Here is a 14,785-nt window from a genome sequence, read left to right on the forward strand (position 1 = left end):
ATGTTGCACATGCAAAGATTTTAGATGTATTTCGTGCATAATTTACAAACAAGTCATGAAAGTACTTGAAAGACTCCATATGAGTACAGGTTGTAGTGATCTTATCCTCAGTGCCTGAAGGTCACCCCTCAAAATCCTACTTGGGGGCTCACAGGATGTTAGGGGTTGGAAGGGACCTTTGGAGATCTTCTAGTCCAGGCCCCCTGCAGAGCAGGACCATATTATCTATTGCAGGTCACACAGGAATGCATCCAGGCAAGTCTTTAGAGTCTCCAGAGAAAGAGACTGCACAGAGCCTGTGCCAGTGCTCTGTGACCCTGGGGAGCCTGTGCCAGGGCTCTGTGACCCTTAGATTCATCTTACTCCAGCTGTGCAATCATGTCCCTGATCCTAAGTGTTGCCCTGAGAAAGTACCACTCAGTGCAGTAGCTCTCTCAGAGCGGTGCCCTCAGTAGTGATCTTCAGTGCTTCAAACCAAAAGGTGGAGGTCCAACCCATGCAGTTTCGCTCACTGCTCCTTAGCATCTCGGACAGGGTCCAGAGGAGGGCCACAGTGGCAGTCAAAAGGCTGGGAGCTGCCTCGCGAGGAGAGGCTGAGAGAAGTAGGCATGTTCAGGCTGGGGAGAGGCTTCACGAAGCAGATGCACACTCCCTTTTGGCAGAGTCACCTGGGAAAGAGGAGGGCTAAGTGGTTAAAACAATTAGCCACTGGAATAATCTCCCCAGGGCTGTGGTGGATTCCTCAATACTGGACACTTCAAATTCAGCCAGGCAGGGTGCTAGGCCATCCTATGTTCTTGCCAGGGGCTTTAAATGTCACTTTCTTCTCAATGTGTCTGTGTCCTTCATGTGTCTGGTTTGTTTCTCCAGAGGTTCCTTACCCTAACCACTCAGATGCCAGTGGCACTTAGTTCTCTCTTTGGGCATTCTTTGGTGGATTACTTTCAAGTGAACCAAAGCTCTGAACACCCTGAGTCCCCCCAGGCTGTACGTATTCCCTGGGAACACAGTCTCTCTCTCACTGGGATCAACCTGGTCAAGTATGCAAGATGAGCCTCTTGCTGAGAGAGAGCTCTTCCTCTGCTTTACAAACCTCCTGCAGAAGTGTGCTTGTCACACTCCTCCCGACGTTGCTATTTCAGGCCTGGACCTCTCCCCCTTCACTGGGTTTTGCACCTACCCAAAGCCTTATCAGGCCTCCAGTACAGCACCCTCCTAGAGCTTCTCTCAGGCGTGCTTCTGACTCAGGAACAAACCAAACCACCAAAACCAGTCTGCTGGCAGCCTGTGTTCCTACCATTGGGCATCTCCTGATGGAGGAAAGGGGCCAGGGATTGCCTCTGGTGCTGCAGAGGTCACGCACCCACACGATGGCACGCTGCCCTCCCACCGTGCTCCTTTAGGGGTGCCGCCGAAGGCAGACGCGTACAGAGGCGCACCCAGCCCCTGCTAGGCAAAGACAGCAGCAGGGCGAGAAGCATGACTCCTGGTCTGCTGAGTCCCCCTCCAAGCACCACACCCATTTGCTCCTGTTCCCAAAGCATCCTGGCCAAGCTTCCCCCATGCATCAAGTGAAGCATCACAAAGGAGCAAGGGATTTGACCACCACAGAAGCAGCACTTTAGAAACAAGTCATCTGGTTGAAGGCCTGCCTAGGGACTCTGCCTGATGCACCTTGGCCAGAGGGAGACCTTGAATTTCTATTTCAAAACGATGCCAACAGGGAACTGTTCCAAAGCAGGGACAGACACTCACAGCCTGCCACTCGTGTCTGGGCCAATCTTGCCCTGCTCAGCTCACTCACTACCTGCCTGCACTGGAGGAAATCAGCAGGCAGGCTCAACAGGATGAAAGGGGTTGCCACCTACTCCCACTGCACGTCACGAGATGCTCCTAGTCCCTGCAGTGTCCTTCCCACAACCCAGGCTGTCCTGTACAGGCAGGTATATTCTGTTCTGCTTCTGAAACTCTGCACAGACCTAACCCTGGGCCCATCTCTTGCCTAACGCTTTGGAATTGCTTCCTTTCATACCTCAGGTCACACTTGCCTCATTGTTTGTTAATAGTTAAATCCCAGACTCACGTAAGAGGATTCTCAGTGCCTTTTTACCTCCTTTGGAGAGGAGGGGTACAAATCAGCCAACTGGTGCACAGGGGACATCGACCCTGAGCCTTTGCCAGGACACCTCCCAAGTAGAGCAGGTGTCACAGTCCTTTCCCCCAGGGGCAGCAGCACTCTCGGGTTAGTTGGTACAAGAGCAAGCTTGCTCTAAGTCCCCTTGCAGGCTGCCAGATGGGTGCCTTTCCACACCCCCGTGCCTGAGGGGCTGATGCCTCTCCTATGCCTTTCGCCAGACCCCTGCAGACACACCACTCTTTGAGAGACAAGAACATGGGGCTCAGCCTGGCATGACACCTCACACCGCCCTCACATTCTTGCCTCAAGGCCATCACAGGATGTCAGGGGGTGGAAGGGACCTCCACAGATCATCGAGTCCCACCCCCCTGCCACAGCAGGACCACAATTCTAGCACAGGTCACACAGGAACACATCCAGACAGGCCTTGAAAGGCTCCAGAGAAAGAGACTGCACAGCCTCCCTGGGCAGCCTGTGCCAGTGATCTGTGACCCTTACAGCAAAGAAGTTCCTCCTCATGCTGAGCTGGAACCTCCTGTGCTGCAGTTTGTACCCATTAAGCCCATGTCCTATCACAGGGTGCAGCTGAGCAGAGCTTGTCCTCTCCCTCTTGACCCCAGCCCTCAGACATTCATAAACATTGATTAGATCCCCTCTAAGTCTTCTCTTCTCCAGACCAAACAGCCCCAGGTGCCTCAGCCTCTCTTCACAGGGCACATACAAATTCATTTTCTACACTTCCACTGGAAAGCTCTTCCCAAGACCCTTCTGAAGGCTGCAGCTCTTCTCTGGTCATTCCCCGAGCAGATGCTTCTAGCACCTCCTCCTCTGCTGCCCACTCGGACCCCAAAACACACTAGTCCGAATGCACCTCAGGCCTCTTTGCTCAACAAGAGAAGCCTTTTCTCAGTTCTCTTCCCTCTCTGCTTTGGCTCCCCAGTCCAAGACAGCCATACCAGCTCTTCTTTCCAGCTCTCTTGCTGAGATTGTTACAGCTGGATGCCAAAGGCAACTGCCACAGCCAAATCACAGACTCACAGGGGGCTGGCGAGGCACTAAGTGCCATGGGTTAGCTAATGAGAAGGGTTAGGTGATAGGTTGGACTCCATGATCTTTCCCACCCTGGTTGGCTCTGCGATTTGGCCAGATGGGTCTGACTCCACACTTCACTCTGCTTGAAGCCCTGCAAGAGTGTCACAAGAAAGGATTCGGCTAGCTTCTAACTGAGCAGCTGCGTGCTGTAGGACCCACAGCACATGAAGGCCATGAACTCACACTCAGGTTATCCAGGAGGAATCTTCACAACTGCCTCAGAGTCCTGGCTGCTGCTCTTGTCAAGCCCTGGCATCCCCAGTATCTTGCATGAAGAGAGGAGACAAAGCCACCAGTGGAAACTCTCTTGTCCTTTGCCACCTCCTCCAAATCTCAAAGTTCAAGGTCGTGACAGGTTTGCTGTTTGTAAATCAGCCTCATGCCTACAGAGCTGGCCACACACGGGACCAGTTTAGACATTGCCCATTAAAGAGTAACCAGCAGAGGTGAAACAGTGAGCATAGACAGTGGTAAGAGTGCCTAGTGTAGATTCTCCAGGAGTAACGGCTCCAAGAGGCAATTCTGCCACTCCTTAGGGCAGGGAGCTCATGCCCTGTGTGTGCAGAGGTGTCTTTAGTCCTTAAACTCCTCACTTCCAACAGCAGATCTCCTGCTTTGTCTGAATTTTCATCTTCACAGCTAAGCCTTGCTGAAAGACAATGGATTGGGCAAATCTTGTTCCCGTAGGGCTGCTACTTATTCTCATTCTCCTGCTGATTCTGAACAGTCAACGTACCTGGAAGAGCCACTTGAGACAAAACCTCCCCCCGGGACCCAGGCCTTTGCCTGTTATCGGAAACCTGCACATCATGAATCTGAGGAGACCTCACCTGACAATGCTGGAGGTAACTTCTCTTGTTCCCTTTGCTAGAGCTCTTTAAGACAGTCACTGACCCCATCCCACCCTGCCACCAAGAGAGGTGGGTGCACAGGCAGATGTAAATGCAGCAGAATTAATTATATATTCATTGTTCTGTCTCATGATCTTGTGCCAGCATAGGGCAACTGACTTCGAGTCACAGGACGTCAGGGGTTGGAAAGGACCCAAAGAGCTCAGCCAGTCCAACCACCCTGCCAGAGCAGGACCACACAATCTAGCTCAGGTCACACAGCAACACATCCAGACAGGCCTTGAAGGGCTCCAGAGAAGGAGATTCCACAGCCTCTCTGGGCAGCCTGTGCCAGGCTCTGTGATCCTTACAGGAAAGAAGTTCCCTCTCGTGTTGAGCTGGAACCTCCTCTGCTGCAGCTTCCATCCATTGCTGCTTGGCCTATCCCAGGGAGCAGTGAGCAGAGCCTGTCCCCCCCTCCTGACCCCCAGCCCTCAGATAGTTATAACCATTGATTAAATCCCCTCTCAGTCTTCTCTTCTGCGGACTAAGCAGCCCCAGGGCCCTCAGCCTCTCCTCACCAGGCAGTGCTCCAGTCCTCTCATCATCCTTGTAGCTCTCCCTTGGACTCTCTCCATCAGATCCCTGTCCCTCTTCAACTGGGGAGCCCAAAACTGAAGGCAGTGCTCAAGATGGAGTCTCACCAGGGCAGAGTAGAGGTGGAGGGGAACCTCCTCCCTCAATCTGCTGGACACACTCTGTTTAATGCCTCCCAGGATCCCACTGTCCCTCTTGACCAGCAGTCACATCAGCTGACCTCCTCCTGTGGAACACAGGAGATTTTGGGGTTCTCCAGCTCAGAGTGAAGCCACGCTTACCCTTCTTCCCTGGATGTATAGGGTTAACACTCCTGGGGGAGTGACCCTGAACCTGACCCTAGGGGTCTTGGCCCCTCCCCAGGGGGTGGGCCACACTCCAGGTGATGGTTAGCCCACTCCCCCCCACTTCCTGCAGTATAAAAGAGACAGGACCTCCCTGTCTCTTCCCTTTTCTCTTTCTCTCTCCTGCGTTCATGATCACACACACACTGATACTGCATACCAGCACAACACGTGGCAGCCACGAGGCAGAGACACCATCACACTACTCGGGTTGTATCCATCCCTGTTTGTATTTTGCTGTTTTCCCTTCCTTATCCTTTGTAAACTCCCCTACCTCCAGTCCCTTTTTCTAAGTCATTGTTAAACTTTTCCTTTTTAACTTCCAAATCGAGTGAGATTGATTTATTTGGGTGTCCCTACCTTTATCTCTCTCCCTGTCTTTTGGGGAAAGGAGGGGGAAGAGGGGAGGGCACTCTATAAATTCTATAAATTGTCATTGGGTCTACCAAATTTATAAGAGTCTCTGGGAACCTGCATTTGAACCCAAGACACTGGATTTAACCCCAAGTTATCCATGCAGTCCATCCTTAGCCGGTTGTGTCCTCGTGCCTCGTCACTGACTCCCCTCAGTAGCTCCAGACTATTTAAGAGTTGTTACTCCTGGTCCCAGATAAACCACCCCAGACTTGTGTTTTGGCACAGGTTTTGGCACAACTACTGAGAAGTTCACTTTCCACTGTCTCTCCAAAAGCCCACAAAGACCAATTTTATCTGTCCTTCACCTCTCCCTTAGCATCTCCAGAGCCTGTTACTGCAGTGCCTACGGAGGCTCACAGATCCCATTCTCCACACTTTGAGCAGCAAACGAGCAGCCAGTACTATACAGGAAATAGATCAATCCAAGTGCTGAAAACCAAAGATTTTGAGCTAGCTAAACACACCTGAAAGCTGCCCTTCTATATTGTCCCTTTTCGTCCCACCAGCTCTCCAGAACCTATGGTCCAGTCTTCAGCATTCAGATGGGACTAAGGAAAGTAGTGGTGCTGTCAGGGTACAACACAGTGAAGGAAGCTCTGGTGAACCAGGCAGATGCATTCGCAGGGAGGCCCAAATTGCCCATTGCTCGAGACTCAAAAGGAAAAGGTGAGTTTGTTGTTCTGTTTCCTACACACCTGCCTTCTCCATGGGGAGGAGAGATCCAGAACATCTTTGTTTTGCTAAGCACGCGAGACAGTGGAAATGAATCACAGAATCAGGTTGGAAAAGACCTTTGAGATCATGAAGCCAAATCTAAACTGAACCATGTGTGATGACATCCATCAGGGATAAGAAGAGGTGATAAATATGCAATGTAGAGAGCTGAATCTGTGGCTGAATGTGCCCTTAGAGGTGATGCATCGAGGAGCTGGCATGAGGGCACCTCACGCTCTCTTCTTACAAAAGCCACCCCTGCCACCACCCAAACCCAGTCACAGCTGGCAGAGCAGCAGCTACTACATCAGCAGCATCCTGATGAAGCAGAAACACACCTGGTGGCACTGATACAATTTTCTGTTTCCCAGTGAAGGGAGCAGATCTCCTTCAGACAGAATAAACAACCCAAGCCTTGTTTCTCTTTGCCCTTGCTCTGAGCAATTCTGGTGCAGATTTCAGCCTCCACAGGTGTTAGACTCTGAACCTGATCTTTCAGTTCTTGATGGAATACATGGAGCAAGGACATGGCAGATGACTGTGATTCCAACAGTCAGCTGGTGACCAGCTCTGAGCAGCCACTGTATTGTTAGATGCCATTCTATCTGCAAACGTTTTCTTTCCTCACTAGGGACAGTTCATTGAGCAAGACTCTAAGCAAGAATAAGAGCGTGATGGGTGCAAGGAGATCAAACTGCAGCACCATCATGGCTCAGTTCTCTGCAGATCACAGAAACATTCCCGTTGGCAAAGTCCCTCAGGATCACCAAGTCCAACTGGTATCCCTACTCTACAAGGTGCACCCTACACCACATCCCCAAGCACCATGTCCAAAGGCTTTTAAACACACCTGCACCACCTCCCTGGGCAGCTCATTCCAGCCCCTGGCCACTCTTTCTGTGAAAAAGATTTTCCTAATATCCAGTCTAAACCTACCCTGGGGCAGCTTGAGCCCATCCCTTCTTGTTCTATCACTGATTACCTGTGAGAGGAGACCAGCACTGATCTCTCCACAACCTCCTTTCAGGTAGCTGTAGACAGCAATGAGGTCTCTGCTCAGCCTCCTCTCGTTCAACCTAAGCAGCCCCAGCTCCCTCAGTCGCTCCTCGTAAGATTCATTCTCCAGATGCCACCAAGAGCATCCATGCAGCTTTTCTAATATGTAAGGTGTGGGACAGCCTGCATCAAGGGAGGAGATTTTCCAGAGATGATCTTATTTCAGGCTTTGTTTACCCTCTGAGGTCCACATAAGAACATAAGCACTCAAGAGAGGATGCATCTCAGCTAAGGGTGGCATCTAGAGGTAGCACTCATGGTTCCAGATGATGTCCTCAGAGGCAAAACTGCAACTCTCCATTCTAAGCAAAGCCAAAAGAAAAGCACTCGTGCCTCAGGACACTGACACCTCACAAACTCAAAATGGTGACTACCTCCCTCAGAGCTTTCCTGTCAGCGTTCATCTTTACCAGGATTCAGGGGCAAGCCTCAATTTTGTGTTCTTGTTTTCCACGTCAGGAATTATATTTTCTGATGGAGAGAACTGGAAGGTGATGAGGAGGTTCACCCTCACAACCTTGCGGGACTTTGGCATGGGCAAGAAGGCCATAGAGGACCGCATCGTAGAAGAGTACGGATACCTGGGAGACGTCATTGAGGCACAGAAAGGTAGGGGGAATCTTACCAGCCCAGCAGCGGTTTCCACCGAGCCTCCTACAAAAGCAGCAAGGGTCAAAGGAAGGTCTCTGAGTTATTTCAAAGATTTACCTTTCTCCAGCACTCAGGCTCTGAGGGTTCCACATGACCTGTCTGTCTCTCTACCCGGCACCTGCCTGACATGCAAACTAACACCGCCCATGAGACACTGGATGTCAGATGTGCATTCACAGAATTAACCTTGGAGATCACGTCCAACCTGTCCCCAAACACCTTCTGATTAACTGACACACCCAGCCTCCTCTTTAGCACCTTCAGGGACCAGGGACAGCAACTCCACCACCACTGGCACTGGAATGGGACAGCAGCCCATCCCAGTGCCAATCACTCTCTCTGACAACAACTTCCTCCTAACATCCAGTCTGAACCTGTCCTGGCACAGCTTGAGGCTGTGTCCCCTTGTTCTGTTGCTGCTTGCCTGGCAGCAGAGCCCAACCCCACCTGGCTACAGCCTCCCTTCAGGGAGCTGCAGACAGCAATGAGCTCTGCCCTGAGCCTCCTCTTCTGCAGGCTGCACACCCCCAGCTCCCTCAGCCTCTCCTCACAGGGCTGTGCTCCAGGCCCCTCACCACCAGGTTCTATGCTAAGCCCCAAACAACAGAACCATATCATAAGAGCTAGAAATGCCTTCCCTGGGATGCATGATCCTGAGAGTGTGAGGCTGTCCATTATAGAATCATAGAATGGTTTATTTTGGAAGGGATCTCAAAGATGATCCATTCCAGAGTACAGAGGCAGAATGACCTCCCTCATCCTGCTGGCCACACCGTTCCTGTTGCATGACTTCTCTGAGTCTTGGCATGCTGCTTTAAGTAATTAGAACAGTTTGCACCACCTTGTCCCCTGCCAGGGCAGCCTCTTGACATGACTCTGATGATGAATGGTGCTACTGCTAATGTCATCGTATCCATCTTGCTCGGCAAGAGATATGACTACGGCGACCCCACCTTCAGAAGGCTGCTGGTACTGGTGAACCAGAACATCAGGATCTTTGGGAGTGTGTCCATTTCGGTAATGCAAACTGCCTGAGCCTGGCACGACTGTACAGTGGTGCAGTGCTGACTGTTGCAATGCATTTATCTGGACACAGAATCACAGAATGGTTTGGGTTGGAAGGGACATTAAACATCACCTAGTTCCAAACCCCGTGCCATGGGCAGGGACAACTTCCACTAGAGCAGGCTGCTCAAGACCTCATCCAACCTGGCCTGGAACACCTCTGGAGGGGCTATCCACAACGTCCCTGGGCAACCTGCTCTAGCATTGCTTACTAATTTCCAGTCTAAACCTGCCCTCTTCCAGCTCAAAGCCATGATGAATGTCATCTGGAATGGCAGAAAGTGGACCTCTGATGCTATTTATGCCTTTCTTTGTCATCCCAGCACAGCCTGAGAAATCACACCTTCCTCCTTCCATGAAGAATTGAGCAGCATGTGATGCCAAGCAAAGCTTGTGTCCCCTAGCAATAGTAGTTGGTCATTCTCTCCCATCTTCCATGGCAAACACACCGAAATCAGCATAGAAAGGCCTGTAGCTGCCTCTGAAACTTGAGGCTGCCAAGTTTTAACCAGTGTGGAGAGGGAGGGCTGAATTCCCTCGGAGAGGAGAGGTAGGAAATTGAGCTAAGGGTGAATGGACAAAGACAGGACTTGTAGGCCATCAGCAGTTGGTATGATTAACAGGTGTCAGAGGGAACTCATTGCAAGCATTTCACCGTGCTGGCCAAGGCCATGGTGCTGTACACCATGCTCTGGAAGGGCTTTTCCTGACCTACGCTGCTGAGCTGTGCTCATCTGCTCAGTAACTGCTCTCCCTTCCTCGCCCTCTCCACACCATGCAGATTTACAACATGTTCCCACTGCTCGGATTCCTCATGAAGGACTACAAAACCTTTATGCAGAACGTGAAAGAAACAAAGGACTTCATCAAGGCCACTTTTGTAGAACACCTCAAAACCCTGGACAGAAACGACCAGAGGAGCTTCATTGACGCTTTCCTCGTGAGACAGCAAGAGGTAATTGAATCCTGGCAGATTCCTCAAGTCCCCTCACAGCCCTTTTAAGGTTTAGCAGGTCAAAAAAGTGCTCTTCAGCAGAGACCTATGTGGAAAAGTCCTGCTAGAAACAGTAGTTAAGCAGTCATTTCAGTAAGGAGATAAGCTGATGACAGAGAAGCATCTTTGATGTGTCCCCAGTAATTTACCCAAGGAAAGCTCTGGGCCCAGGACATTTTGGTGTCTACTTCTCAGTTTCAGTTGCCAGCTCACACAGAATTTCATTTACCTTGTTCAGCTAAACTCTACAGCTTTGCACACCCAGCCCTCACCTCTATGTGGTGTGGCCTTCCTCGTGAAGTTTCAGCCCAAGTCTGCTAGAGCAAACACAAGGGTTGGTGCTGCTGGGCTACAGGGGACCACGAGCCACCCTTCTAGGCTCTCTTTTGATGCTAGTGGCAGGTCAAGACAATACCATCAGGGGCCAATTCCCTGGTATCTTTTGAACTCATGTCAAAACCAAATTCTAAGAGTAAATTCATTCTTCCCAACAAGCCTCATCCTGGAAGATACTCTGCTCCAAGACCCCAGGGCAGAAAGACTCTGAGGCAAACGATTGAATCACACAAGTGGCCCCCAGTGACTGCTTGCTCTTTTTTCCACCACTCTTGCTATCACTCATACTATTCCAGCTGAGAACACTTGTTGACTCGAGTTCTTGTGGCCAGCACAGGCAGTCCAAATACTCTGTCTCAAGACTCAGCTTACAATATGTTTCTCAAGGCACTTCCTCAAAGCCTTGTTATCCTTTACACTGAACTCCAGGAGGGTGTGCTAGTTTGAAGCAAGCTAGAATGTTTTGGTGATGATAGGCTGTGAAAGGAAAACAATGGCGATGTCTCCTTCCCTCAGAGTCTTGCTGAACAAGAAGAAAGAAAACCTTAGATAACACTCTCACCATTTTGTCTTCGCTCTCGGGCTGGGCTTTGGCTGAGCTGCATCTCCCTAACCTCTCCTGCCACTCACCTTTGCTTCTTAACCTCTTGGCTGAACCTCTGTTCTTCATTAGGACTGGGGTAAGGTTGAGAGGGGCAGGGGGAAGGTGCAGGGGTGGTTGGGAGCCCCTCCTGGGGACTCAGGTTTCTGGGAGGGGAGTTGTGCTTCTGTATTACTTTTACCTTGTCTATTTCTGTGTATAACTGTGCATACTGTAAATAGCTGCTTGTATATTGTGCTGCTGTAAATAGCTTCATTTACATTCCCAGAGCCCGACTGAGTCTAGCTGGGTGCTCCTAAAGTGTGGGGGGGTGGATAACACCCAAACCACCACAGAGGGCTACCTATGAAAGTTTTGTCCCCTATTCCTCACTGAAAAAGTGGCTCCTTCAGTCTCTAATGAGTGGTTGTTATTGTGTCATCTCTTCAGGAGAATGGGAAGGCCAATGGATATTTCGACAATGAAAACTTAACTGAGGTTGTGAGAAATCTGTTTGTGGCTGGCATGGAGACCACGTCCACCACTTTGCGCTGGGGCCTTCTGCTCATGGCAAAGTATCCTGAAATCCAGAGTAAGTGGAAACTTGGTAAGCAGCAGCTTCCTTCTCATCAGGTCACTTCACACTGAGCAGGGATGAATAAGAAGGGAATCCTCCTTGTCCTCCTATTGCTAGCAGAAGAAAGACACATTCAAGTGGTCTCTCTCTGTGATCCCTGTTCCTTTCATAGAAAAGGTCCAAGAAGAGATAGAGGAAGTGATAGGCTCCAACCCACCACGGATCGAGCACCGAACTCAAATGCCCTACACGGATGCTGTTGTCCATGAAATTCAACGATTTGCTAACATCTTGCCAATGAATTTGCCTCATGAGACTACTGCAGATGTGACCCTCAAAGGCTATTTCATTCCCAAGGTGAGACAACTGCACTGCTTCTCTTCCCCTGTCCCCAGCGTAGCACATCTCCCTTTCAAGCCCTGCTTGTGTCCAAGGGGGCTTGCTCACGCTGGAGTTCTCACAGCTATTTCAGCAGGAGCTCCTCTATTAAAGTGTGTGTTCTGAGCTCAATCTGTTGGTAACAGCAATGTGATTCTCATGCTCTGCTCTGGCTTGCAGGGAACTTACATCATCCCCTTACTGGCCTCTGTCCTGCGAGACAGATCCCAGTGGGAGAAACCAGACCTCTTCTACCCTGAGCACTTCCTTGACTCCAAGGGGAAGTTCGTGAGGAAAGAAGCATTCATGCCTTTTTCAGCAGGTACCACACATGCCTTTCTCAGGGCTTCCAGGGGAAACGGACATCTGAGACTGCTTTCCCATTGGACTGGCCTCTTAGATTCTCTCTGCTCCCTCTTCCTCTCCCTTGATTTAGTTGTGGCAATTAAAGAGGCAGGAATTATAAACTATGTAGTTGCTTTATTTCCAAAAGCCCCACTCAAACTCTCTACAAAGCAGTTACATTTGGGGTCTAACTCGGTCGGGAAAATCTTCACTGGGATGCTTATGGGCAATTCATTCATTTAGGAGAAGCAGAAAACTGGAAAGCTTTAGCCACAAAATGGTTTTGCCACACTTACAAATAGGCAGCCTGGAGCCCTAGGCAAAGCTTGTGCTACTCACTGTGGCGGAGTAGAAATTTCAAGACAGTCCCTGGCTCCTTCATGGTAGCATTGGAACTGCCTAGCCATTGAGAAGCTTCCAGATCTTCCCAGGCTCTAGCAGGGTGCTGGGAAAGAGGCAGATGATATCTGACCTGATCCTGGTTCCTCTTGGCACGGAGGTTTGCAGAGGTGCAGGCAGGACCTCTTGCAGATATGCAGACAGTACAATGTTAGTGGCACCTCTCACCACATCATGAGGCACTTAATGCTTTCTCCTGGGAAACTTGAGGCACTTAAGTTTCCAGGTAGTTCAATCCCAAAACATCAGGGCTGCACTGGTCTGAAGCAGAAGGCAGAGCAGAACACATTGTCCAAGAGCAGTGAGGCAGAAGCAGCTCTGTGAGGCAAAGGCAGCCCAGCAAGGCAGCAAGGCAGAAGCAGCACAACCACTTGCAGCTTAGCTCCATTTATATTACTTGCCCGAGTGCAAAGGCTCCTTTGGCCACAGAGATTCACCAACCAAAATGGCATTTGCCAAACTGACCATATTAGGTGAAACCAGGTCTTGCTTACCCTTATTTTGGCAAGACATCAACAAGTACCTAAATACCTGTGGGTACCTGTTTAGCACTTTGGGAGGGGACATAAAAGCCCCAGCCTTTGCTTTCCTCCTGCTCTTGCTTCCTCCATTAGCAGAAGGATGGGGCAAGCCAGGACATCTAATAGGCCTGTTGGCCTTCCAGGACACCCTCTCCTTCTCCCTTTCCCTTTCCCTCCCCCTCCCCCTCCCCTCCCCCCTTCCCCTCTTCCCTTCCTCTCACAGCATCTCAAGAAGCAGCTCCCCATGACTTCCTCATGGCTGTTCTGCATTTTGTTGCAGGGCGGAGGATCTGTGCTGGAGAGACTCTTGCCAAAATGGAGCTCTTCCTCTTCTTCACCAGTCTCCTGCAGAGGTTCACCTTCCGTCCTTCCCCTGGAGTTTCCATTGCAGACTTGGATATCTCCCCCTCCACTGGGATCAGCACCCCCCCACTGACTCACGCAGTCTGTGCAGTGCCACGTTCTTAGGGCTTTCCTTTACCATCTCCTTGTCCTGAATCACCCAGGTGAAAGGTCAGTGTCTCCAGCTCCACCTGGGAAGTTTGGTACTTCTGAATCAAGGAGGGAATTCTAAACTGAGCACACGGGTGGCGATGATTACAGCAGCTGGCAGTCACTGTAATGACTTCCAGATGCTCCCTGGAAGGGAAGCTGATGGTCATCGTGAAGACGACACACGTGAAGCACTTAGCAAAGTCCACTTCATTCTCACCTTCCTTACACCTCTGCGTTTTACCCTCCATGAAAGAGACTGAAAACAGCTTCTGAGCCAGATCAAAAAGGGGTCTCCACTGATCTACACACATGCACAGAAATCTGAGGGTGTTCACCTTCCACACGTCCAGCATAGCTCCATCTATACTGCCTCACAAAACGGCTCCACTCTTCATCCTGCACCAGTTCTCTGCACACACACAGAAACAGAAGTGCACAGCTAAGCCCGAGAGAAGGAACCATGCAACGTCCACTCAATGCAGAACTGCAGAGCAGACACAGAGAGGGCTCTCAGGTTGTGTCTCATGATTATATGATGTAAGGAAGACAAAATGACTTTAGTGTAGTACAGAATAATGTCCATGTTAGTGATAACAAACAAAGAAAATAAAAGCATTCTCTGTTCCAAAGCAAACTGTGGTCTGTGTTGTATCCAAAGCTGGAAGGCTGGGGGGTTTTGCACCTGAAATGGTTTCTGGGGATGCACTCTTGACTGAAGCAACCAACCAGTGCTGTGCTCCCAGTGGGAACTGAGCAAACCAATCCTTCTGTGGCACCTCTTATGCCTCTCCAACTTCTTTCTCATACACCTGTGATGAAGCTTTTTAGTTTCAAGAATAAACCTTCTTAGACCTCAGGAAGCCTTTTGACACTGTCTACCATAAAATCCCTATAGACAAGATTTTGATGTAAGGGCTGGACAAGCAGAGAGCAAGTGGGTTGAAAACTTGATGAAAAGCCAAGCTCAGAGATTAGTGATCAGTGGCACAAAGTCTAGTTGGAGGGCAGTAAATAGCAGGATACCCCAAGGGTATAGTGAGTCCATCCTTTTGAATGGGTTCATTAATGACCTGGGTGATGAAGCAGAGTGTACCCTCAGCACACTTACTAATGACACTAAACTTGGAGGAGTGGCTGATACATCAGAATGTTGTGCCACCATCCAGAGGGATTTCAACAGGCTGGAGAAACAGGCTCAAAGGAACACCAGGAAGTTCATCAAGGAGAAAAGCAAAGTCCTACAGCTGGAGAGGAACA

The 14,785-nt window shown here is 50.2% G+C and overlaps 2 protein-coding genes and 1 long non-coding RNA gene across 5 annotated transcripts in view; 2 read left to right on the forward strand and 1 right to left on the reverse strand.

The window, feature by feature from the left end:
* LOC135177059 (cysteine-rich venom protein kaouthin-2-like) overlaps nt 1–14,785 on the forward strand; it is a 216,639-nt gene that overhangs the window by 71,462 nt on the left and 130,392 nt on the right. The window lies entirely within an intron of this gene.
* Nucleotides 1–14,785, reverse strand: part of LOC135177062 (uncharacterized) — a 28,535-nt gene that overhangs the window by 10,763 nt on the left and 2,987 nt on the right. The gene's annotated exons all lie outside the window — the stretch shown is intronic.
* Nucleotides 3,798–14,162, forward strand: LOC135177053 (cytochrome P450 2K6-like). 2 transcript variants are annotated; one of them, XM_064146710.1, is made up of 9 exons: nt 3,798–4,074; nt 5,924–6,083; nt 7,647–7,796; nt 8,695–8,855; nt 9,685–9,858; nt 11,264–11,420; nt 11,563–11,747; nt 11,949–12,090; nt 13,314–14,162. In XM_064146710.1, exons 1-9 carry the CDS (start codon nt 3,889–3,891, stop codon nt 13,499–13,501), a joined length of 1,503 nt encoding a protein of 500 aa, XP_064002780.1. In that variant the 5' UTR covers nt 3,798–3,888; the 3' UTR covers nt 13,502–14,162. The 2 variants fall into 2 exon arrangements, with proteins under 2 accessions (XP_064002780.1, XP_064002781.1); XM_064146711.1 differs by having other exon boundaries at nt 11,264–11,405.

The sequence above is a fragment of the Pogoniulus pusillus genome, chromosome 7 (genome assembly GCF_015220805.1).
Source record: "Pogoniulus pusillus isolate bPogPus1 chromosome 7, bPogPus1.pri, whole genome shotgun sequence".
NCBI lineage: Eukaryota > Metazoa > Chordata > Aves > Piciformes > Lybiidae > Pogoniulus > Pogoniulus pusillus.